Source organism: Eptatretus burgeri, chromosome 14 (assembly GCF_056783735.1).
Source record: "Eptatretus burgeri isolate ZD-2024b chromosome 14, Ebu_testis_v1, whole genome shotgun sequence".
Taxonomy (NCBI): domain Eukaryota; kingdom Metazoa; phylum Chordata; class Myxini; order Myxiniformes; family Myxinidae; genus Eptatretus; species Eptatretus burgeri.
Window position 1 is genome coordinate 72,998,824 of NC_140974.1, and position 26,363 is coordinate 73,025,186.

The 26,363-nt window shown below is 47.5% G+C and overlaps 2 protein-coding genes across 2 annotated transcripts in view; one reads left to right on the forward strand and one right to left on the reverse strand.

Annotated features, from left to right (window-relative positions):
• Positions 1–12,148: 12,148 nt before the first annotated feature.
• On the forward strand, positions 12,149–13,917 carry LOC147013610 (uncharacterized). The gene is made up of 2 exons (XM_085855554.1): positions 12,149–12,388; positions 12,876–13,917. Exon 2 carries the CDS (start codon positions 12,956–12,958, stop codon positions 13,586–13,588), a length of 633 nt encoding a protein of 210 aa, XP_085711680.1. The 5' UTR covers positions 12,149–12,388; positions 12,876–12,955; the 3' UTR covers positions 13,589–13,917.
• Positions 13,918–22,347: 8,430 nt separating this feature from the next.
• The window catches only part of LOC147013611 (KH domain-containing RNA-binding protein QKI-like), a 73,489-nt gene continuing 69,473 nt past the window's right edge, over positions 22,348–26,363 (reverse strand). Inside the window, exon 9 of the mRNA XM_085855555.1 lies at positions 22,348–22,574. Coding sequence (XP_085711681.1) covers positions 22,363–22,574 — 212 coding nt within the window. The 3' untranslated portion in view covers positions 22,348–22,362. The remainder of the gene's footprint in view (positions 22,575–26,363) is intronic.

Here is a 26,363-nt window from a genome sequence, read left to right on the forward strand (position 1 = left end):
AGGGGGTTGACTCGGCCTGCCACCCTTCTGAGGTCGGCAAAATGAGCACCAGTGTACTGGTAAGGGGACACTGCATCAGCGGCAAAAAGCTGCGTCCCAAACAATGATGCAACCAGCAGCCACAGGCTGTACTCGATAGCCACCTCGCTCTGGCCAACGGCCCTCGACCAATCAGCATGCTACGAGTGAGGTGGCCGCCGCTCAGCCAATCAGACCCCGTGACGGTGAGAAAGGCGGTCCGCGTGACGTCACCACGCCCCCGGGCCAATTGACGGACTTTTTTTTTTGTATACCTTGTCGAGGCTCGTATGAGAGCTAACACACAACGCACAGCAAGGGGGCATGAGACAAGAGGGGCGGGAGTGGGAGGGACAAAACAGTGGGGAACAGACACATTAGGATATCTGTGGAATGGAGAGGGATGGGGATGGGACGGGGAACATGGGGAAGAGAAGATGGACATTACAGGGACTTTCAGGAAGGAAAGCAGGGGAATTGAAGGAAGTGGGCTTGGGTGAATTATCGGGGGCAGAAAAGATCGAGGATTTGGATGGGGGATGATAATAGGTGGTGGTGAACAGCTGTTTTGAAAGCCTGGAGGGAAGAATGGGAAAGAATAGAGTGAGGGAGTTTATTCCAAAGTCGGGAAAAAAGAGGAGTGAAGGAGTGAAGGTGAGCAGTGATTCGTGATTTTGGTAGTTTTACCAGAAGGGGGTTGTTGGCGGACCTTGAGCGCCCTCCGGAAATGTGGTGGGGACAAATTGCAGAGAGAGAGAGACCCCCCTGGGGGGGCAAGGCTGGAGAGGAGATGGTAGAAGACAGAAAGACCACCGACCAACCTGTGGTGATTGAGTGAGAGGCCCAAAGACTCAGCTTCATTACGGGAGATGCCGATGATCTTAAATGCCCTGGTTTCGACAGCGTGAAGCCGAGAAAGGTGGGAGGCAGGAGCACCAGCCCAGAGGGGAGAGCAGAACTCCATCAAGCTACGGACAAAAGCTTTGTAAGTGGTCAGGAGCTCAAGAGGGCCGAGGATGGACTTTGCATGATGGAGGATTCCCAGTCGGCGACTGGTTTTGGAGGCGAGGTTTGAAATGTGGCTTTCCCAGGAAAGGTCATGGCAGATAGTGAGACCCAGAAGCTTGAAAGAAAAGACTTCTTCCAGAGGATTGTTGAGAAAGTGGATGGGGGGGGGGGGTTCCAAACGGTCCTTTCGAAGAGACATAGTGAGAGTGTGAGATTTGTCTGGATTGAAAGACATGTTCCACGTGTTGGACCAGTTTGTGATTTTATCCAGATCTGCAATGAGCGAAGAAGCTGCTGCTTGCCGGTCTGAGGGATGACAGATGGTACGGCAGAGGGTGGAGTCATCGGCAAAGAGATATAGAGGATTTTCCAGAGAGTCCGAGAGATCATTGATGAAAACCAGAAAAAGAACAGGGCCCAGAACGCTACCTTGAGGAACTCCAGCCTGCACAGGAAGAGGGGATGAAAGAACTCCATTTAGGGTCACACGTTGACTGCGACAGGAGAGGAAGTCTGTGAGCCATGAGTGGAGATGGCCTTGAATACCATGGGAAGAGAGTTTGGTGAGTAGGGCAGGGTGCCAGACTGTGTCAAAAGCACGTGATATGCCCAGGGATACGGCTCGGATTTCCTGTCTGGCATTGAGGACCTCCATCCATTGATGGGAGAGCAGAAGCAGCATATCCAGGGTAGAGTGCCCTGGTCTGACACCAAATTGATGATGAGAAATCAAGCCATTGGAGAAGAGGAAGGATTTCATGTCTGAAGCGATGATGGATTCCATAACCTTGCTGATGATTGGGAGAAGGCTGATTGGTCTGTAGTTGCAGGGATCTGTTTTTGAACCTTTTTTATGGAGGGCAGTGATGTTCACAGATTTCCAAGCAGATGTCAGATGACCTTGGGCAAATGAGAGGGTGAATAGAACAGAGAGAGGGTGAGCAAGAGCAGAAGAGCAGGCTTTGAGGACACGTGGGCTGATGCCGTCTGGACCGGTTGCAGAATCTGACTCGAGGTTTGACAGCAAGCTCTCCACCTTGTGAGGAGAAAAGGACACAGAGTCCAGGGACATTTGGGTGCGACTGGGTAAAGTGGGTAGAGATAGTGATGGGTTTAGGACACAAGATTTAGCTGCAAACACCGAGTTTAGACATTCAGCTTTATCACGTGCGGTATCAGCAGTGCGGCCATTTGAGGTAAGGGAGGGGATGGAGGGGGAACATACACCAGAAACAGATTTGATTAAACGCCACCAGGATTTTGAGGAGGGAGAGAGGTTTGAGAGTTCAGACTTGAGATGAGAAAGATGTTGTTTTCTGGCTCTCCTGAGGGTAGATACACACTTGTTCCGAGCTTTGTGGAAAGAACTGAGATTGCCCTCAGTTGGGTTTGCTTTCCATGAAGCAAAGGCAAGTTGTTTCAGGACAACTACCTCACCACAAGCTTCAGTAAACCAAAGGTTGGAAGAAAGGGTAGGACAACTGAACACGAGAGGGGATAAATCTGTGCATGAGGGAGAGCAAGTTTCTTTGAAAGAATTCCCAGGATGAATTGATGTTTGAGAAAGTAGTGATAGGAGACCAGTCTGTAAGTTTGATGGCTGCTTGGAGACCCTGCCAGTCGGCTTGAGTGAAATGCCAGACTCGACGGCGGTGAGGTGGTTCTCTGATAACAGCCAGAGAGATGTCCACTTTGACAAGGACGTGGTCAGAAGAACCAATTGGAGCGAAGGAAGAGCAGCAGATATTGTCAGGGAAATTTGTCAAAATCAGATCCAGAAGAGATGGAGATCACCTACCTCTACATCATGATACACTGTTGATGCGGCCAGGAACATCCGTAAACAAGTGAGCCAACTCAAAAATTATAACTGAGACTTGACCTTGCTGTTCTGACATGAAATTACCCAATTTCTGACCTAAGTGCACTAACACCTCAGTATCAGCCTTGGGGCAGGCATTGTCATTAATTTGGTCAAGCTTCCCCTCCTCACACATATAATTTTGCTCCTGTGCACCAACTACAGGTAAAACAGATGAGACTGAGACCACACTTTCCGATTGCTTTGTCGTTATTTTACCATGTTGATGTGATACAGTCATATCTGTTTGCGTCGACGAAGATTTTGGACGATATAGTCGGTCTTACTGTGTTTTCTTTCAATGAGATAAGGGCCAAATACCTAGCCTGTAATGGCTGACCCGGAATTGGAAGCAACAACAAAACCTTGTCACCAGGACCAAATTCCCTGTCCTTGGACTACCTATCATGCCTCGATTTCATTTTGTTCTCTGGTCCTTTCAAAGTTCTCTCTCGCTATTTCACATGCCTTTGATAACCCACATCTGAAATCAGACACATAGTCCAACAAATTTGACTGTGACTTCTCATGGAGCCACTGTTCCTTCAAAAGCTCCAATGGTCCTCACACCGTGTGTCCAAAAACCAGTTCAAAGGGACTGAATCCTGACAACTACTGAACGGACTTCCTGGCGGCAAACAACAACAAGAAAAAGAGCAGAGATTGCAAACCCTCACCAGGACTTCTTTTGAGTGGTGTATTTTATAGGTTTTTCAGGTAAATCCAATATGGCTGCCAAACCATGTGACCTATGACGTCATATGTATGACTTTTGTTCCTCATGGATAGGCGGTCAAATGTGTAAAGTTTCGCCTCAATCTTTTCAGCCATTTCAGAGAGGATTTTTGAAGATTAAAAAAAAAACAATATGGCTGCCCAATCACGTGACCAATGATGCCATAAAAAAATTGTGGACCATTTTATCCCGAGATGACCCTCAATTTTTTTATACTGATCGGATGTGGGGTTCTACATTGACTCAGCCTGTCATCCTTCCGAAGGTCGGCGAAATGAGCACCAGTATACTGGTAATTATCCCTGTAGGGTCGAAGGCGACTAAACGGTTGGCGTCAGGAGGGGCATCCGGCCGTAAAAACATTGCCACAAGAAAGGGTGCCATGATTGGAGCCTGCAAAAAAGCTGACCCCTACTCAGGGATAAAGGCTTTCAAATGGTGATGATGATGTGGCATTCTGCATATGCAATTATGACGTCATAATGTGGGCACCTATGACATCATTGAAAAATCACTCTCATTCCCGATGAGTACTTGCCGTGCCAAGTTTAAAATTTTTCCTTGGTGGCGGTTTCAGAGATACAGAGGTCCAAATTTTTCCCGTTTTTTCCAATATGGCTGCCACACCACGTGACCTATGATGTCATAATTATCATTGAAACATTCCACATGAGTAGTCGCACCAATGGTGAAAATTGTCTCAATACGACAAGCGGTTGCAGAGAAAAACACAAAAGTTCTGTGCAGACAAACAAACGACAGACAAACAAACAAATAAAACAAGAAGACGTCGCGCAGAGCACGATACAGGCAAAATCCATAAAATAAATTTGACCGAAAAATAATTGGCTCGTTGAATTCAGTGACCTGCTATGAAAATCCTCTTCAAATTTCAAGTCAATCGGATGAAATTTGAAGATTTTAGAAATCTCACCTAAGTTGTTGACCTTTGGTCTATGTTGACCTTTTGACCTCAAAAACAATAGGCCTCTTCCTTATGACAAACTCTACCATGTGGTGAAGTTTCGTGAAGATCGGTTTGAAATTGTGACCTGTAGGTGACAGACGGACAGACAGAATAACAAAATCGACGAACCAATCTCCTGGAAAATCTTCGATTTTGCATGTACCAAACAAACACAAATACAATGCCCTCTCCGAATCTTTCGGCGAGGATAATAAGTGTCCACCTTCATCCCAATCCTTGTCACACTCAGAACAGCAAGCTGTTTTTCAGTTTTTCAGTCTGGTGGAATCTTTCGAAGGCACCTTGTGACTCGGGATGGAAAGCACTTGATTTGCAGTTGCCTGCCAAAGTATTCACTCCCCTACCATAAATGCCACGTTTCGATGAATTTTGAATTGTGTAGAAACAATTTTTTCCAAATGAACTTTTAAAATAATAACTGAAGGGATCAAACCAAACACTGTTATAGTTTAAGGAGGTCACATGTCAGGAATCTTCAGTTGTCCTGTCCTTCCTCCCGTCCTTGGTTCACTGAAGCTTGTGGTGAGGCAGCTGTCCTGAAACAACTTGCCTTTGCCTCATGGAAAAGAAACCCAACTGAGGGTAATCTCAGTTCCTTCCGTAAAGCTCGGAACAAGTGTGTATCTACCCTCAGGAGACAAAGAAAACAACATCTTTCAAATCTCAAGTCTGAACTCTCAAACCTCTCTCCCTCCTCAAAATCCTGGTGTTGTCTAATCAAATCTGTTTCTGGTGAATGTTCCCCCTCCATCCCCTCCCTTACCTCAAATGGTCACACTGCTGATACCGCATGTGAAAAAGCTGAATGTCTAAACTCGGTGTTTGCAGCTAAATCTTGTGTCACAAACCCATCGCTTTCTGTACCCACCTTACCCAGTTGCACCCAACTGTCCCTGGACTCTGTGTCCTTTTCTCCTGACAAGGTGGAGAGCTTGCTGTTAAACCTCGACTCAGATTCTGCAACCGGTCCAGACGGCATCAGCCCATGTGTCCTAAAAACCTGCTCCTCTGCTCTTGCTCACCCTCTCTCTGTTCCATTCACCCTCTCATTTGCTCAAGGTCATCTGCCATCTGCTTGAAATCAGCAAACATGACCGCTCTGAATAAACAGGTGAAAAAACAGATCCTTGCAACTACAAACCAATCAGCCTTCTCCCAATCATCAGTAAGGTCATGGAATCCATCATCGCTTCAGACATGAAATCCTTCCTCTTCTCCAATGGCTTGATTTCCGATCATCAATTTGGTTTCAGACCAGGTCACTCTACTCTGGATTTGCTGCTTCTGCCCTCCCAAAAATGGATGGAAGCCCTCAATGCCAGACATGAGATCAGAGCCATATCCCGAGACATAGTGTGTGCTTTCGATACAGTCTGGCACCCTGCCCTGCTCACCAAACTCTCTTCCTATGGTATCCAAGGACATCTCCACTTATGGCTCACAGACTTCCTCTCCTGTCACAGTCAACGTGTGGCCCTTATGGAGTTCTTTCATCCCCTCTTCCTGTCCAGGCTGGAGTTCCTCAAGGCAGCGTTCTGGGCCCTGTTCTATTTCTGGTTTTCCTCAATGAGCTCTCCGACTCTGGAAAATCCTCTTTATCTCTTTGCTGATGACTCCACCCTCTGCTGTACCATCTGTCATCCCTCAGACCGGCAAGCAGCAGCTTCTTCACTCTCTGTAGATCTGGATAAAATCACAAACTGGTCCAACACGTGGAACATGTCTTTCAATCCTGACAAATCTCACACTCTCACTATGTCTCTCCGAAAGGACCATTTGGAAAACTCCCCCCCCCCCCATTTAGTTTCTCAACAATCCTCTTGCAGAAGTCCTTTCATTCAAGTTTCTGGGTGTCACAATATGCCATGAAGTTTTCTGGAAAAGCCACATTTCCAACCTGGCCTCCAAAGCCAGTCGCCGACTGGGAATCCTCCGTCGTGCAAAGTCCTTCCTCGGCCCACCTGAGCTCCTGACCACTTACAAAGCCTTCATCCACAGCCTGATGGAGTACTGCTCTTCCCTCTGGGCTGGTGTCACTGCCTCCCACCTTTCTCGGCTTCACGCTGTGGAAACCAAAGCTTTTAGGATCATTAGTATCTCCCGCGATGAGGCTGAGTCTTTGGGTCTCTCACTCTCTTAGTCAGGAGGCCCAATGCAGAACAGTGTACGACCCTGCTGATTCCGTGTTAGAATAGTGCAACAGGTGTAAATTGACTGTCCAGACACACAGAAACGTGAATCAACTTGTTGCCAACTCTGTATATGGATAGTATGGCCGCCATGACAGTTTACAAAATGGTCGCCATTAAATACACTTTTCGTCATATTTCAACTGCAAATTGACATGAAATTACAAAATTAGGGTCGATTTCCATGTTTTTGAGCATGCCTGAGCTGATGGGAGTATAGAAAAAAACATTGCTCCATCCATTTTCTAAAAATAATATGACTTGTTTTTCACTATATTATTTTTAAAGAAATGTTCAGGCTCGAATTAGAATGTCTGATTATACAAACCACAATCAATGAATTTTACAACTTTGCTATAAAATGAACCTAAACTACATAACTGTGTGTTTTTTCTGTTACCCAGGACTAAATGAAAAATGAAAGCCGCAAGATTTCTCACAGGGGGTTCAAGGGATCGAGAAGAAGAAGAGCATGTAGACTGGAATAAATGCTTTATTTGCCAGGACAGTTCAAAAACTAGCAAGTCAACGCCACTTCGAAAGACTACAATCGTTGGTGTGAAAACTGTAGCTGAATGTTGCAAAGAAAGAGAGAAATATAATGACGCTAAATATGTTGACTCATTCTCAAGAATCAGAAAATATTCTGTACCGGAGCACGTCGAAAAGATTCAATGGCACAAATTCTGCTATAGTGACTTTGCTCACGCACAAAAAATAGACAGACTGAAGTCAAGGATTCAGCCACAATCTGTGACTTACACAGAAGAGATACCCACAACATCAGGTTCCTCAGAGAAATACCATGTCCCAAAGTCACTAAGATCCGCGCACAGCGCTATGGATTGGTCAAAATGCGCTTTCTGTCAGACTGACATTCCTGGAAAAGCTGGTGTCCTGACAAATGTTGAATTTGATCACACATCATCCAGGATGCTTAGTTTGGCCCAATTTGACCCCACCATGCGTCACAGGTTTGCAGGTGTTTCAGACTTGATGGCAGCTGAAGGTAAATATCACCTCAGGTGTTATGTTTCTTTTCGCAGAAAGTATAAAAAGGAGAGTGGAGAGAAAAACCAGTCTCCTGAAAGCATCTGTTTCAGAAATGTCTGAACCCCGGTTCTGGTTTTAGAGCAGCGAGAGGTCTCCTTTGGGGCTCCCTGCTGACGTTCTCAAAGCTAAGTTTCCGGTTGTTATTTGTCCCGTTTTAACTGTTTAATTTACTCACCTACATGTTACTGTGTGTTGCTAGTTCGGTTTTGTTTCAAAAATCGTGCTATTTTGTGAGTATTTTTGTCGACGTTCTTACCTGTGCTTGAGGCCTAGGCCTAGGCTTGAGGCCTACCGGTTCCACTCGGTGTTCGATCGTTTTTTGTTTTTTTTTTTGTTTGTTTTTTCTCCCCATTACCTTCATTTTCTATCCTCCCCATTACCTTCAATTTTGATCCTCCCTGTAATGTACTGAAATGGGAGATGCTTAGCAGGCAGACACGATGCGGAGGAACAGTCGAGCCGGGCTGTGTTGCACAAGTGCGAGCGCGGGCGTACTGTGCCCGCGGCTCCCCTTTATTCCGTATTCGGCACACTCACGAGCCGGGCGACTCCAGCATTACTACGACGCCTCAGGCGGTGCGCACACCTTATATCCCTCGCCGATACACTGACCACCACGACCACTCCTCCCATCATCACGCCCATCATGCATCATCACCATGCCCTTCCCCGTAGGCCCGCAAACTCCACCACACTCCTCCCCCCTAAAACTATGATTATTAAATGATTACCATTATAAGAAGCATACAGAACACGAAGGACTCCGTATAATAATCATGAAAATAAAATGAAAATAGCGAAGTATAACAGCACACCCCATCATATAATGTGTCGATGCGAGCGAGTGGAGCAGCAAAGGCCAGGTTCCAAGATGGAGGTGCACAAAGCACCCACCACACTCTGACTGCGTTACCGATATGAAGCAGCAAATGAGAAGCACAGCAGCACTACGCAGCAAAAACGCCCCCAGGCGGCCCATGCTGACATGGCCCTCGCCGAGGTCGTGACGACCTTTCGAGCCAACCTCCCCCGGCACCATCAAACGCCTCCGGCCCACTCCCCCCAGGCAGACCCGACGTAGATAAACATTCCGAGGCCAGAAGCCCGCTGTCTGGAAGCCGTGGCGCCAGCCTTGATCGACCTTGGCCGGGGGCACTGAACAGCGCCGCTGGCTGTATGCATTTAATGCTCCAAAACAACTCACGCACCACAATCAGTTGAGATGCCAACGCCCGTCCAAACGGCCTTGAGCGAACACAGAGAGCTGCGCTCGCAACCAGAGGTGGGGGTAACGCCGACCAGGGCACCAGTCTTGGTTCCGAGTCGACCTCCGAGACCCACACGGCCGCTAGACGGGAGCAACTCCATTTAAACCACACTGCAATCATAGGCTCGTTATAACTCACTACGAACATTATTCGAAGCATTGCAAACTCATTTTTCCGTACAGCGCGCTTTTCTGATAAAATCCCAGCACATGACAAAGCAACTACCTGCGGCCTGGGGCAACTGGAGGCCAATAAACCTTCTTTATTCGCCCCCACATCACATTGATCATAATCCCAACTCCATTGACTGATCTTCGCCAAATCCACTTTCACACGAGAACTGCTGGCATTTATTTCAACAACGTTAAACTGCATCATTAGAGCAAGGAAAAACACATATGCCATGAACAACAACCCACAACCCATATCACGAGTCTGTTTCTTGGCTGTCGACTCGATGTTGTGACTCGCGACTCCCTTTAACGCCACGGGCTCACCGCCACCTGTTGAAGCTGCCTGAACCACACCGACGCGCATTGCCTCACGAACCCTGCCGAAGCGCGGGAACTCATCACGAGAGCTGATACGGCTCTCGCCGCTCCCGAACCGCACATCACTGCCGCCGGCAGCAACGAACGGTCGCTCCCGCTGCATCGACGCGGCCCCCGCCGCCAGAGCCTCGCCCTCGGTACTCGACGAAGGCCTCGAAGAGAGCACTGGCACATCTGGAGGTACGAACCGGAGATCCAGTCCGAGGTGTGCCAGCCAGTCTCGACCCAAAAGGGCCCCCCCCCTCGTACATCGAACACCGAGAGCCGGGCGCGTCGATCTCGGTAGCGCACTGAGACGTCGGCCCTCGCAAGCGGTGCAATCGCCTCACCGGTGTACGTGTATAACGACAAGGCCGTCTTGACCAGGCGAATACCGCAAAGACCACGAGCCGCCCGCTCATCCATGACCGACACTGCCGCCCCGGTATCCACACAAAACACAGTCGGTTGGCCATTCACTTCGACCTCAACCGTGAAAGGCGTAGTCATCTCCAAACCAACGGAAAACAGACTCAACCGTGGTTGCATCTCCCGCTCCGGCTCGCTGGCATCGTCAGGCCCCGGTTGCAGGCCGATCTCCAGGTCACTGGGGTCCTCACGCACCTCGTCATCCAAGACCCCAACGGAGGCCCCCGCCATCCGACACACACGCTTCAAATGTCCCACCTTGTGACAATGCAAACACACGGTGTTCTTATACGGGCACATTTGTCGCAGGTGCGGACCCCCACACCCCCAGCAGCCGCGGAAAGCCCCTTCGCTCCAGGTGCGACCGTGCTGCGGTGCCCCTTCGCTCCCGGTGCGACCGTGCTGCGGTGCCCCTCGTCCCGCACTGCCAGGCGCGCGTGCGACCTGCGGCACTTGAGCCATCGCTCGGACTCCGGGCTGTGCGACTCGCGGCACTTGTGCGGTCACCGCGTGGACCTCGGGATTAGCCGCCATGCCCCAGCTGGAGCTACTCATTACGTCCTGGCCAGCAATGGTGCGGACATCCGTGAGTGTCTGCTCGACAGACGAAGCAGTTGCGACCGCCGAGTCGAATGTGATGTCGGTCAATCGCAGGATGGCTGCTACCATCTTTGCGTCTCGCAGACCAGAAATAAAACGATCTCTGAGCCGTGTCGGACGCTCCTCTGTCGTGAATTTGCACGGCACAGCCGAATGCTTCACTCGTGCCACGAAGTCCGCAACGCGCTCCTCGCCACCCTTAGCGAGATGATCGAACTGGAACCGCGCGAGATGTAACGACTTCTCTGGCGCCAAGTGGGTCTTCATTTTCGCCACGATGTCCTGAAAGGATAGCACATCATCACTGGGTCTATTTGGAGCCACCAAATCACTCAGCAGGCGGTAGTGCTCCGTTGATAGCGAGGCGAGCAAGATCGCCTTGCGTTTCTCTTCATCCTCTACATCATTCGCCCGAAAGTAGCAACCTAACTGTTCAGAAAACAACTCGAACTCATCTCCCCCGAACACGGGTACACGTCCATGTGCCGTGCCCCGACCTTCTGCCATGCTCGCGCAGGTGAGACTAAAGTACCTATATATAGAGAGTAGCGACATAGGGGGACCAGAATTTGATGGTCACGTGACACATGGGCGCCATTTTGTTTCACACTCTAGCGCCAAGCTACGCATCAAATCCAGATCTTCACCGAGTGAGCTCGGAGAGACCGAGTTTGAAACTGAGTGAAACTTTATTAGTCAAAATGACGGGTTGTTGCGCCTTTGGGTGCAGCAACAAATCTGAGAAGGGGTACAGGATGTATAGGTTTCCAACAGATGCAAAAAGACGGAAGATATGGGAGCAAAAAGTGAGCAGAGTGGGATGGAAGCCTACTTCTTCATCATGTTTGTGTGAGGTAAGAGAAGGGCTGTATCAGTCCCATGTATTAATATCAGCGTATGTATGAAGGAAGTGACTGTGTCTGCGCACCTTATTCATTGGAATGCCATTATTATTAATCATTATGACATTGTTATGAAAATCCAATTCTTTGTAATACATAAAAATAATTCAAAAAACATTCCTTCATATGTTGTGAAATTGTGTTTGAAGGTCATTCATCAATGTTGGCCATGGGTCTCAAAAACTAATAGAGTCTAGATCTACTAGTAGTAGATCTAGAACTTTTGCAGCATTTTTATTTTTGGTTCAAACTCAAAGTTGGTCCAAAATGTCAAATTTGGCTTCAAATTTCCACTCATACTTTCATAGGCCCATTACTATCTTGGTGTATAGCGAAAATGGTGCATGCCGTGGCTCGACAAGTACCAATCTTAAGTTAGAATACAGTTATTTTTTCTAATCTAGCAGCATAGTAGAGAGTAGCATACAATGATGAAATGTGTAAACTAGATCTTAGAAATGAATTTTGAGAACTATTCTATTTTGTTATAATAATGTTTTCTACTTCTATAATTTATTATTCGGACTAAGAAATATTCCAGATTATAAATATTGTATCTTTTCTTCTGCAGGTTCACTTTGATGAGTCCCAGTTTGAAAACAAGAGAGTAGATGGGAAGAAAAAACTGAAGTGGCAGGCAGTACCAACCATATTCTGTCATCGCAGTGTGCCAAAACCCAGGAGGCCTCTAAAACGCCTTTCCTGTACACCAAATACTGCAAGTGCTACCAAGAAATCATGCATTGCTTTAGACCATGCGTACTCTGTTAACCCAGCAGACAAAACAACATCAACTTCAAGTTCAGGTATGTAAACTGAAGTTATGAATCATTTTCTTTGAACTAAGTCTGTAGTTATTTATCCCGAAAAAGACTGGTGTTTTGGCAGTTAATAAAATTGTGTGTGTGGGGGGGGGGGGGGGGTGGGAGCTTAAAGCCTTCCCCCCTCGGCCGCGGATCGCGCAATCACCGCAAAAATTTGCGCAATGGTAGTGTATGTTGTAATCTACAAGTTCGATATGCAGATTTTTCCAAAAATAGTCTTCTTATATTCCATGGTACATTTTCACTGACACAACCCGTTTACCCACATTTTTTTTTAAGTCAAAAGTTGGGGTGCGGTTTATACACAGGGGGCGGTTTACTCACTGGGATTTACGGTATGTAGACTGATTCATCGTGTTACCATTGTGATTTAGAAAACGGATAATATAACTTGCATATGTTTTTCTCAAGATGAAGGGTACAAATTAGATATTTTGGTTTTCTTTCCTTTGTCATTTTTTTTTTTCAGTTGAAGACACTGCCACAGAAGACGAAAACAGTGGACCAACAACGAGTGTTCCACCAAGTACATCTAAACCCAGAATCAAAATGCAAAGGAAGATTAAGGCATTGAAGGCTCAACTTCGTCAGACAAAGAAACGGTATCAGGCAATTCAAAAAGCAAAACTCAAGCAAGAATCACGAACAGCAAGAATCTTCGGAAAAGACCAGCTACACGCTATGTCGAGACGTTCCATGAATGGGGTACAGTGGTCACCAACGACAGTGAGAAAGGCTTTACTGCTAAGATTTTCATGTGGATCTTCAGGCTATAAAGTGCTATTGAAGCAGGGTCACCCACTACCATCGGAACGTACGCTTCAGAGGAGGTTGCAGAATATTTCTTTTCAGCCAGGTGTATTGACGCATGTCTTTGAATTGCTCAAGCTGAAAGTTGATGGTCTGACTAAGGAAGAACGACTTTGCTGTCTTACACTAGACGAGATGTCACTAACACAAAAGGTTGAGTATGATGTCAGTAGTGGTGAGCTTGTAGGTGATGTGACATTGCCAAGACACTTTGGCAGTGCTGACCATGCGCTGGTATTTATGCTTGGAGGAGTTACTTCTCGCTGGAAGCAAACAGTCGGTTATCATTTTACAAGTGGCTCAACAGATGGAACCGTCTTCAAGGACATCATTTTGGACATCATCAGTCATGCATCAGACATCGGGTCATAAAAATCATCAGACATCGGGTCATCAGACATCGGGTTCCCATAAAAAAGGGTCATTTCAATTGTTAAGATATTTTTGAAATCTGATACAATCATTTTGGCATAGTCACTTTTTGGTGTGTTTGAGAGCGTGTTGGGTGGTAACTATGATGATAAATTACATGTAGGTATCAGTGTTTGTTGTTTTTGTTTGTTATGGGTGAGATGATAATGTGGTGAGATGAAAAAAGAAAAGATGGGTGAGGTGGGGAGGGATGGGTAGGGGCAGGTATGGATCAAATTGAGGCCCCAACTTAGGCCTATGGACTCGAGATTTTTATTTGGCTCGACTTCATGTCATAAGCCTACACAGGCCGAGTTTCTCCCAAATGTCTCGTTCTCTGGCAAACTTACTCTGAGTTTCCCGTGGAATGAGTACATGCATTTTAACATTTTATCACTTTCAACCCCATTGATTCTATAATCAAGATCTTTGACCGAGTAAAACATGAGAATAAATATATATGTCCAGTGATGTATCCCACCCTCCTGATGTATTGCTTCATTCATGCATGCTGCTACGGCGGTAGCGCACGCACCGCGCGTTATCCAGAGTGAAACAAAATGGCGCCTATAGCTGAGTTGTCGCTACTCTCTATATATAGGTACTCTAGGTGAGACCCTTGGCTCCGTAGCTTGGAACCGCACGGGTTACTTGCCGACCCTGCACACGCCGATCCGAAGATCCTCGTTCGCCAACTGTAATGTACTGAAATGGGAGATGCTGAGCAGGCAGACACGATGCGGAGGAACAGTCGAGCCGGGCTGTGTTGTACAAGTGCGAGCGTACTGTGCCCGCGGCTCCCCTTTATTCCGTATTCGGCACACTCACGAGCCGGCCGACTCCAGCATTGCTACGACGCCTCAGGCGGCGGTAACACCTTATATCCCTCGCCGATACACTGACCACCACGACCACTCCTCCCATCATCACGCCCATCATGCATCATCACCATGCCCTTCCCCGTAGGCCCGCAGACTCCACCACACTCCCCACTTTCCAAACATCCCCCATTCTCCCAACTAATCTCTTTCTTATCTCAAAAAAACAAAAAAATATACCCTACAACAACAACAACACGCTCACCTTCTCCCGATTTGCTTCTTCTTCTTCCTCTTAACTCCCTCCTCGTCTTCTTCCTCGATTTTTTTTTTTTTTACACTTCCATGACCTAATCTGTTGAACTCTCTCATACATTATTTTTACCTACAAAAACGATCTTGTAATGCTTCATCTTCCTCTCTCACACATGTGGTACTCTTTACTGTTTCATAATGCACGACTCTTCTGCTATTTTAACAGACTGCTCTCATTTCGAGCTCTCCTTCATTCCTTGCCTAAAAAATCCAACTATTACAGCGCTTCTTCTCTCCATGCTCTGAATTCGCCTTCATTGCATCCATCAAGAATTGTGTTAAATCGCATCTCTGACCTAAAACTTTTAAAAACCACAGTTTGCCATGGATGCTCGCTTTCCATCAAACATTCTTTTTTTCCAACTTCAGTGCCAACTCACCCCCCTCACCCCTCACTCTCACTCTCAAAGCAACCATCCCACTCTTCTCCCTCCAAGCCTCCCTCTCACCTCTCGCAAAAATTCCCCCTCACCTTTCTCCCCCTCACTCTTCCTTCTCAAAGTTGCCCCCCTCTCATCCACCAACCTGCCTCCCTCCACTGCCCTCTCACCTCCATCTCTTCACTCCACCTCCTCATATCCTCAACTGCCTTCTTCCTTGTCTCTTGTCCCCCCTCTCCCCCAGCACCACAGAGCCTTTTCTCCTCCTCATTCGGCCCCCTCCCCTCGCTGTTCTGCAATACCCCACACTCCTTCAGCAACCCTCCTTACCTGCCCCCTCGTCCCTTGTCCTACCCTCCCCCTCCCCCTCCACCTCCTACACCCAAAGCCTCCTCCCCTTCCTCTTCATTAAAAGTGTGGACCTCAAATATCCGGGGCCTTCGCTCAAACCTTTCAGATCTTTCCATACAGGTTGCCACTGACAAACCAGACATTATCTGCCTAACAGAAACTTTCCTCTCCCAAGACGTGTCTGACTCCCAAGTATCTCTCCCTGGCTACTCCCTCTTACGGTATGACAGACCTGAGCCTCGTCCTGGTGGAGGTGTTACTCTCTTCATCAAAGACTCTATTCCTCACTCTCCATGCACTGCTCTCACTCCCCCACACCCCCAGGAATACCTCTGGCTTCGGCTTCCCCTCCACTCCCACCTCATGTTTATATGTGTACTGTACCGTCCACCGAACAGTGATGACTCCATCTACACCTCACTATCCGAAAACATGGACCATCTTCTATCTTCTCATCCAAACTCTCTCTTCCTCTTATGTGGCGACTTCAATTGTCATCACGCCAGTTGGCTAGGTGTGGGTACCTCACTCACGTGTCATGGCACCTCAGCAAAAGCTTTCTGTGACTCATTGGGACTGACTCAATCGGTCAACTTCCCGACCCGGATCTCAACCAACGGTACTCCATCTCTTCTGGATCTGATTTTGACAAATTTCTCTGACAATATCTGCTGCTCTTCCTTCGCTCCAATTGGTTCTTCTGACCACCTCCTTCTCAAAGTGGACATCTCTCTGGCTGTTATCAGAGAACCACCTCACCGCCGTCGAGTCTGGCATTTCACTCAAGCCGACTGGCAGGGTCTCCGAGCAGCCATCAAACTTACAGACTGGTCTCCTATCACTACTTTCTCAAACATCAACACATCCTGGGAATTCTTTCAAAGAAACTTGCTCTCCCTCATGCACAGATTTATCCCCTCTCGTGTTCAGTTGTCTTACCCTTCCTCCCGCCCTTGGTTTACTGAAGCTTGTGGCGAGGCAGTTGTCCTGAAACAACTTGCCTTTTCCTCATGGAAAGCAAACCCAACTGAGGGCAATCTCAGGTCTTTCCACAAAGCTCGGAACAAGTGTGTATCTACCCTCAGGAGAGCCAGAAAACAACATCATTCTCATCTCAAGTCTGAACTCTCAAACCTCTCTCCCTCCTCAAAATCCTGGTGGCGTTTAATCAAATCTGTTTCTGGTGTATGTTCCCCCTCCATCCCCTCCCTTACCTCAAATGGCCGCACTGCTGATTCCACACGTGATAAAGCTGAATGTCTAAACTCGGTGTTTGCAGCTAAATCTTGTGTCCTAAACCCATCACTATCTCTACCCACTTTACCCAGTCGCACCCAACTGTCCCTGGACTCTGTATCCTTTTCTCCTGACAAGGTGGAGAGCTTGCTTTCAAACCTCGAGTCAGATTCTGCAACCGGTCCAGACGGCATCAGCCCACGTGTCCTCAAAGCCTGCTCTTCTGCTCTTGCTCACCCTCTCTCTGTTCTATTCACCCTCTCATTTGCCCAAGGTCATCTGCCATCTGCTTAGAAATCTGCTAACATCACTGCCCTGCATAAAAAAGGTGCAAAAACAGATCCCTATAACTACAGACTAATCAGCCTTCTCCCAATCATCAGCAAGGTTATGGAATCCATCATCGCCTCAGATATGAAATCCTTCCTCTTCTCCAATGGCTTGATTTCCAATCATCAATTTGGTTTCAGACAAGGTCACTCTACCCTGGATATGCTGCTTCTGCTCTCCCATCAATGGATGGAGGTCCTCAATGCCAGACAGGAAATCCGAGCCGTATCCCTGGACATATCACGTGCTTTTGACACAGTCTGGCACCCTGCACTACTCACCAAACTCTCTTCCCATGGTATTCAAGGCCATCTCCACTCATGGCTCGCAGACTTCCTCTCCTGTCGCAGTCAACGTGTGGCCCTAAATGGAGTTCTTTCATCCCCTCTTCCTGTGCAGGCTGGAGTTCCTCAAGGTAGCGTTCTGGGCCCTGTTCTTTTTCTGGTTTTCATCAATGATCTCTCGGACTCTCTGGAAAATCCTCTATTTCTCTTTGCCGACGACTCCACCCTCTGCTGTACCATCTGTCATCCCTCAGACCGGCAAGCAGCAGCTTCTTCACTCACTGCAGATCTGGATAAAATCACAAACTGGTCCAACACGTGGAACATGTCTTTCAATCCAGACATATCTCACACTCTCACTATGTCTCTTCGAAAGGACCGTTTACAAAACCCCCCCATCCACTTTCTCAACAATCCTCTGGAAGAAGTCTTTTCTTTCAAGCTTCTAGGTCTCACTATCTGCCATGACCTTTCCTGGGAAAGTCACATTTCCAACCTCGCCTCAAAAGCCAGTCGCCGACTGGGAATCCTCCGTCGTGCTAAGTCCTTCCTCGGCCCTCTTGAGCTCCTGACCACTTACAAAGCTTTTGTCCGTAGCCTGATGGAGTACTGCTCTCCCCTCTAGGCTGGTGCTCCTGCCTCCCACCTTTCTCGGCTTCAGGCTGTCGAAACCAGGGCATTTAAGATCATCAGCATCTCCCGCAATGAAGCTGAGTCTTTGGGCCTCTCACTCAATCACCACAGGTTGGTCGGTAGTCTTTCTGTCTTCTACCGACTCCTCTCCAGCCTTGCCCCCCCTGCTCTCTCTGCGATTTGTCCCCACCACATTTCCACAGGGCGCTCAAGGTCCGCCAACAACCCCCTTCTGGTAAAACTACCAAAATCACGAATCACTGCTCATCTTCACTCTTTCATTCCTCTTTTTTCCCGCCTTTGGAATAAACTTCCTCACTCTATTCTTTCCCATTCTTCCCTCCAGGCTTTCAAAACAGCTGTTCACCACCACCTCTTATCTTCCCCCATCCAAATCCTCGATCTTTTCTACCCCCGATAATCCACCCAAGCCCACTTCCTTCATTTCTCCTGCTTTCCTTCCTGAAAGTCCCTGAAATGTCCATCTTCTCTTCGCCATGTTCCCCGTCCCATCCCCATCCCTCTCCCTTCCACAGTTCACCTAATGTGTCTGTTCCCCACTGTTTTGTCCCTTCCACTCCCGCCCCTCTTGTCTCATGCCTCCTTGCTGTGAGTTGTGTGTTAGCTCTCATACGAGCCTCGACCAAGGTCTACAAAAAAAAAAAATGTGATGAACCAGCTTGAGAAAGAGCTGCAGAAGGGACATGTGTTTACCCTGAAAAACATCTGGGAACACTACAGCATGCTGTTATTGAATGATTTTGGAATTGAGGCTGGAGCCTACAAAAGCTACAATTTCAAGCAGAAAGTGGAGGTTCACTTTGGTAGTGACAAGGTGACATTCGTGCAACCATTGGATGTCACAAAACCCCTCATAGTTGCGTCCTCAACTGTGACAAAGTTTGCCATGAGAACCGCCGTGAATGATTTATCTGAAGAAGGTGAAAGTTCTGAAGAAGATGAATTGGCCCAGTGCAGTCTGCCTCATCATGAGAACGAAATCCTTAGCTGGATCTTCAGAGTGGGCATAAAGATTTAGTGACGTAAAACACTCTCCAGGGCATAGCATTATCGGTGGACTGAACACAGAAAATGCAGAGCGAATTGTACCTGAAACCCTGTACATGCTTGTAAAGCTTCTTTGTGGTGGTGACAGCACTGACAAGATGGACAATGAAGAAGCGGATGAGACAGATACCAAGAACAAAGTTCTGAGCATCTGCCAAGACATTATTCATGTGGCTTCAGGAGGCAAAAAACTGACCCCCAAACACCTGGGCCTTGGCCTTGCTCTTCACCAGGCTACACGCTCAAAAGAGCTTGTCAATCTTTTCATGCAGCTGCACACACAGTTGGGTACGATACAGTGAGGCGCATTGACACAGCAATTGCCAATGATGTTATACAATGCTTCCGAGATAATGGAAATGTCATGATCCCAAGGAACTTTCTCAACATCCCAACTACCACAGGATATTTGAGATATTCTAATGACGACATTGACATAATTGAGGAGACGCTGACTGGGTCTGGCACTTTTCATGCAAGTCAGTGCGTGGCCCTCAGACGCAAGGGAGAACAAGAGCCAGTGATGGACATTCAGATTAAACCTGGCCGCTCCAAAGTTCTCAGTGCCCCTCCTGAAATGACAAGCGCCTTGGAATCTGAACCACATCTACCTGCACCTGAGAACTGTGGGTGGGAACAGGTCGTCAAAGATGGCAACGAGACATTTCAGCCGCGACTCATGACTGCACAGCCTATTACTGCTTACTGTGTAGAACTGACGACATGCCGTGGGTCATGCTCAACTCGACGGTGCAAATGTACACGGAATGGACTGCCTTGCATGAAAGCATGTGGATGCAAAGCCCTTTGTAGGAACCCGTTCAGTGTACAAGCCGATCAATAGCTCTGAAAATTGTACTTGGGTGTTCTCACAACACTTTTCTCTTCTGCAAAGCAACGTAATTTTGTGTTAGAAAGAATCTGACAGCTGTTGAAATAACCTTTGACTGACTGTAAACCCATCTCCATCAATAGTGCTAAACATTTTCTTTTTCACATTTGTTGCTCGTATGTGCATTTTCAATTTCGTCTTTAAGTTGTCAATTATGTGAAATGTTGTGATCCAGTACAAAAATAAAGCACAAAATAGTGTTCCTCGTGTCAGATTACATAGTATTTCACAATCATGACAAATTTCTGGCTAGTACAATTTGCAGTAAGAAAAAGACTAAATCTGATGGCGGCCATTTTGATTACTGTCATGGCGGCCATAATATTCAGATGCAGACTTGGCAACAAGTTGAACTAGACTTGGTCATGCCTAGACTCTTCAAAAACACCAGTTGCACCATTCTAACATGAAATCAGCAGCGAACCTATTTTCTTGGCTAGCTACAGATTTTGGCTTCTAGACTATCTCACCGCATGCAGGTTGGTGGTCTTTCTGTCTTTGCCATCTCTTCTCGAGCCTCACCTCCCCTGATGTCTGATATCTGCCCCCCCCCCAATATTTCGACAGGGCACTCAAGGTCCACCAGCAACCCCCTTCTCGTACAACTGCCAAAATTAAGAATCACCGCTCACCATCACTTTTTCATTCTTTTTTTTCCTGCCTTTGGAACAATCTCCCACACTATCTTCCCTCCAGGTCTTCAAAACAACTGTTTGCCACCCTCTCTTATCGTCCCACATCCAAACCCTCGATCTTTTCTACCCCCATTAGTCCACCTCAAACCCACCTCCTTCAAATTCCATGCTTTCCTTACTGAAAGTCCCTGTAGTATCCATCTTGTTCACCCCGTGTACCTCACCCCATCCCTCTCCCTCCCACAGATCTCCTAATGTCTGTGTTCCCCACTGTTTTGTGCTTCCCTCTCCCGACTCTCGTCTCCTGCTCCCCTCGTTATACATTGTGTGTTAGCTCTCATATGAGCCTCGACATTGTATCGTAAAAAATAAAAAACTAAAACGTGTGGTTTCCATCACGTGGTGTGTATTTTACCTTGTACTAAGGAAAACAACACATTTTACACTGGGAACCTTATTCATGCAAAAACAGTCCGATTTGGCCAATGAAACGTTTTTAACAAAATGCACAGTTCTGACCCCGTTTTTGGTGACAAATCATAATTCCAATAAAGGAACGTGTGTTTCCATCAAGCAGTGTGTGTGTTTTAGCTTGTACGAAGCAAAACAACAAATTTTACAATAATTTAGGATCCCGGTGCATCGAAGGTTTGGGTTCTTCCAGACGGTTCCACAGACGGGCCAGTTCTTCGTCCTTCCACTGTCTGGTTCCCAGGCTTAGTTCTTCGATTCTTTGTCCTTCCACTGTTTGGTCCGAGAAGAATCGATGCTTATTATGATGGTGGCGATTCCATGAATGCAAAGTGTCACGTGTGTTATTTGAAATGCGAGGTTATTAGGTGGTGGAAATAAAAAGAATGTAAGCCCTTCTGCAGGCTACCAGTTCCCGAGGTTCCCCATCACACTATACTCACCTCTTTCAGGAGCCACAATCTCAGCCCGGCAATTCACTTTGCACCCGCAAAACGAAACTTTTGCACACACAGCACCAACCTCAGAATGGCATCCATCGTAACTTGATTGGATCCCTCGAGCGAACTTTTAAACTAGCCCCAGGTTTCCTTGGGCAGAACTCATTCCCCCCAGGCACTCCTTTGCACCATCATTCATCCCTTTCATTCTCTCCTCGGCCACCGTCCCACATTCATTCACTTGCACACTCCTGCACCAATGTATCTAACGACATTCCCTCTAACTAGCTCGTGCATTCCCCGTCATTCCTTAAACTACACACGCTGCTTTTAACACTACGTCGTTAACCGAGCTATGTACCAACTACAGGTTAACCGTCTCTAACCTACTATGTCCCTAATGCTTCCATCTAATCTAATCTGCCATTTATTGCTACTCCCCCCTCCTAAGACTAATGCTATTCCCCCCTTCTAAGCTATTGCAACTGTGCCCCCACATGGACCACCACAATTTACCAGTGCCCCACGTGGGTTCCAAATTTCTCCCTCTAATCGAATAACCCCTCCACCCCCCCCCCCACTCCCACAGAGGTGCACAGCGTTGCTTCCGTTCCTAGGATTTGAGCAATCCATGAGGGTGTCTCATGTACGGCCGTAGGCAGTTGACATGGACGATCCGGAGAAGGGCCTGAGAGGGTATTTTGATCTTAAACACCATGTCACAGATTTGCGCCAGGATAACTCCCGGGCCTTGCCGAGGTGAAGTGAGCTTTGGGTATTTGCCCTTCATCCTCCGGGGATTGAAAAGCAAAATATTCATCACTGGAGAGTGCTCACTCACCTGGCTCCGGTGGTCGTACCTGCACTTCATTTTTACGCCTGTCAGATGGAGCTGGTGGCATGCGAAGACATCGACTCGCTCCATGCCTTCCTCCGGGTGATGTGCGTAACTCTCTTCCAGTGGGTTTTCAGAGTGCTCAGGAACTGGACCTCACAACAGGTCGATAGGAGTCCGTACCGATGGATGCAGTGCCTCCGTGCTGATTGGTCCGGTAGGCCGTCAGCAAATCTGGGAGATGTTCGTTCCAGCCATCCTGATAGGTGGTGGAAAACAAGGCGAGTTGGTGAATTAAGGTCCTGTTGAACGTTTCCACCATCCTGTCATATTGTGGTCTTAAGGGCGTTGTTCTTGTTTTCCGAACTGATGAGACGGCAAAGGTATTTTAGTAAATGCCTTTCAAAATTTTGTCCCTAGTTTGTGTGCAGCTCTTCTGGAATGTTATGCTGACGTACAAATCCTTCCACGAATGCCTGTGCTACAACCCCGGCTTCTTGGTTGGGGAGCGCATCGGCCTCGGGCCATTTAGTCAAAGTCCATGACCACGAGGATGTAATTGTTACCTTGGTGGGTGTGAGATCGTGAGCCTAGGATGTCCATAGCAACCCGCTCAAGAGGAGCCCCCACCTGGTGTAGTTGCAATGGGGCCCTCATCCTCGGTATCAGTCTGTTCTCAGCAGTTCAGGCGCCGCATGCTCGACACCAGTCCTGTATATCGTACCCCATATAAACCCAACAGAACCTTCGGCGGACCGAAGATGTTGTTTTTGTTCTGCCCAAATATCTGCTGGGACAGGTACCATGCACTTCTTCTAAAATGGAGGTTTTGAATTGGTCGAGGACTACTACCAGTCAGGAAGTTTTCTCAGAGGGAATATACTGTACACCCACTTGCGATATAAGATGTTGTCTTTGAATTCCAGGATTTTTCACTGAGCCCAGTATGCCTTTTTGTGAGCAGTGGGGGGGGGGGGGTGGGGATTGGGTGACATCCTGGCTGCTAGGTCTTTTATTTACCCGGACCCACTCGTTCATTGGTCTCAGTATGGGATCCTCCCACTGAGCTGTGCTCCATGCCAAAGTTCCAAATTCCTCATCCATGGTTAGTGGTAAAGCTCGCCCTGTCACCCAGGCTGCATGATCTCGGACCTTAATAGGAGGGATTTGCCAATTTGTCCCTGTCCTCATGCCATACACAGAATTTACAGTTTTCTTCCAGACAAGGGTTCCGAGACAGTGCATCGGCATTCCTACGAGCCTTCCTGGCTCTATAGGTCACACTAAAATTGTACTACTATACTACAATTTCTCCAACCACCTTGCAATCTGGCCCTCAGATTCCTTGAACCATAAGTCATTGCAAGGAGGAATGGTCTGTTCTCACCAAAAATTTCTTCCAGTACAAGTATGGGTGGAAATGAGTCATAGCAGACAGCATGGCCGTTAAGTCTTTGTGAGTGATGCAATAATTTTGCTCGGGCCTACTCATGGCCCGACTGTAATACACGACCACTCTCTCCACACTCCCCTGTGTCTGAGACGAGACTGTACCCAATCCTTCCTGGCTTGCATCCATTTCCAGAGTAAAGATCCCGTCATTGGTGGGGTAAGCTAAAACGGGTACGGATGTCAAACACCCCTTTAGTTTTTGGAAGGCATCGTTGCACTCCCGTGTCCAATTAAACCTCGTCCCCTTCCGACATAGCTGCACAATTACTTTTCACTAAAATTTCCACCCTAATCACGCTCCGTCACAATTTCGAATTTGTACAATCCTGACTCCCGATGTCATGGAGTTTGGGAGTTCAAAAGATCCCACTCCTGACACTAAATTGTTTTGGCCTGGGGTTTGACGTTTGCCATGAGGGGAAGCACACTATTTTCTCTCGAATACCCAGTCCTGAGGCCACCAACACAGATGACTCCACGGTTCAACGGGCTGTAGTTCTTACACATCCGAAGCCACTTGATTCGGCTACCGGCCAAGCAGGGTTACACTTCAATGTTTCTGCGATACCTTTCTATTGGCACGGCAACCAAAATAGAGGCCACGCCCTCAGCACCACACCTGGTGATCTTCTGCCGAGCGGAAGTCGATGATCGCATAACGTGCCTACAACTTATGGCCAGCATATGCGGAACGTGTGTCATACGCCGAGAAATTTTCAACATGCTGAAAATTTCTCGACGGACTCGGCGTATGACGACGTATGCTAGCGTGCTCTTAACGTATACAAAACTTACCCATAACGTATTCGACATGTGTCAGCTTGGTTCGGCAAATTTTTCATACGTCGGCATACGCTGACTAAAACGTCAAGGTGTGACAGCGGCTTCACACTTCGATGTCTAGTACGGTTATGATTTGAATCGTCGAGCCGCAGCCTATTAATAGCCTACACCACGTGATCGTCGGCAATACGCTGCCGCGCTATGCATAAGTTACACTATCGTTGGGCATAGGTTGTGAACGCCGACAACACGCTCAGCATTCGTTGGTATAAGTTATCTATATGTGATTGAAACGTTCTGTGTACGTTACTAATACGTTATGCATACGTCCAACACGTTATTATATGCCCAAAACTTAAAAAAACATCAATAGTTCAGCATACGCCAGCGTTTTACATACATTTTGAGACCTTGCCATACGCTGGCTAAACCGTCAAGGTGTGACAGCCCCTTAAGGGGGAAATCAACATGAGATGGAATCAGCAAAGTGTACCAATGTTAATAACAGCAAATACCTATTATGGGGGGCAACCCCTCCCCCATAAACTCCATTGGACCCTGATTTTTTTTTCTTTTTAAAATAGCACAAACTCTGGTACATCATCATGGGTGATAAAGGTGGTGGGCAAGTTTCATCAGAAATGTGTGTGTAGTTGCTGAGAATAAAGCAAATGCATATTTTGGGGGGTAACTTTCTTCCTTTGGTATACAAGGACATCTCCACTCATGGCTCACAGACTTCCCCTTCTGTCGCAGTCAACGCATGGCTCTTAATGGAGTCGTTTCATCCCCTCTTCCTGTCCAGGCTGGAGTTCCTCAAGGTAGCATTCTGGGCCCTGTTCTTTTTCTGGTTTTCATCAATGATCTCTCTAACTCTCTGAAAAATCCTCTATCTCTTTGCTGATGACTCCACCATCTGATCGGAAAGCCACAGCTTCTTCGCTCTCTGCAGATGTGGATAAAATCACAAACTGGTCCAACACGTGGAACATGTCTTTCAATCCTGACAAATCTCACTCTTACGATGCCTCTCCGAAAGGACCGTCTGGACCAAACCCCCTCCCCCTCCCAATCTACCTTTTCAACAAAACCCCTGAAGAAGTCTTTTCATTCCAGCTTCTGGGTCTCATTAATTATCTGCCATGATCTTTCCTTGGAAAGCCACATCTCCAAGCTGGCCTCCAAAGCCAGTCGCCGACTAGGTATCCTACGTCGTGTAAAGTCCTTCCTTGGCACACCTGAGGTTCCAACCACTTACAAAGCTTTCATCCAGTCGGATGGAGTACTGCTTCCCCTCTGGGCTGGTACTCCTGCCTCACTTGACTTCACGCTGTGTAAACCAAGGCTTTTAGGATCAATGGTATCTCCCACGATGAAGCTGAGTCTTTGAGTCTCTCTCTTTCTCACCGGAGGCAGGTTGGTGGTCATTGTCTTCTACCGTCTCCTCTCCGGCCTTGCCCCCCTGCTCTGTCCCCCCAATATAGCAGCAGGGTGCACAAAGTCTGCCATCAACTCCCTTCTCGCAAAACTGCCAAAATCAAGAATCACTGCTCATCTTCACCCTTTCATTGCCTTTTTTCTCCCCAACCTCTGGAACAAACTCCCACACTCTCTTCAATCCCACTCCTCCCCCCAGGTCTTCAAAACAGCTATTCACCTACATCTCTTATCTCCCCACATCCAAAACCACAATATTTTCTCCCCCCCCCCCGCTAGCCCACCTCCTTCAAATTCCACGTTTTCCTTCCTGAAAGTCCGTGTAGTACCATCTTGTTTACACCATGTACCCCGCCCCATCCCTCTCACCTGCACA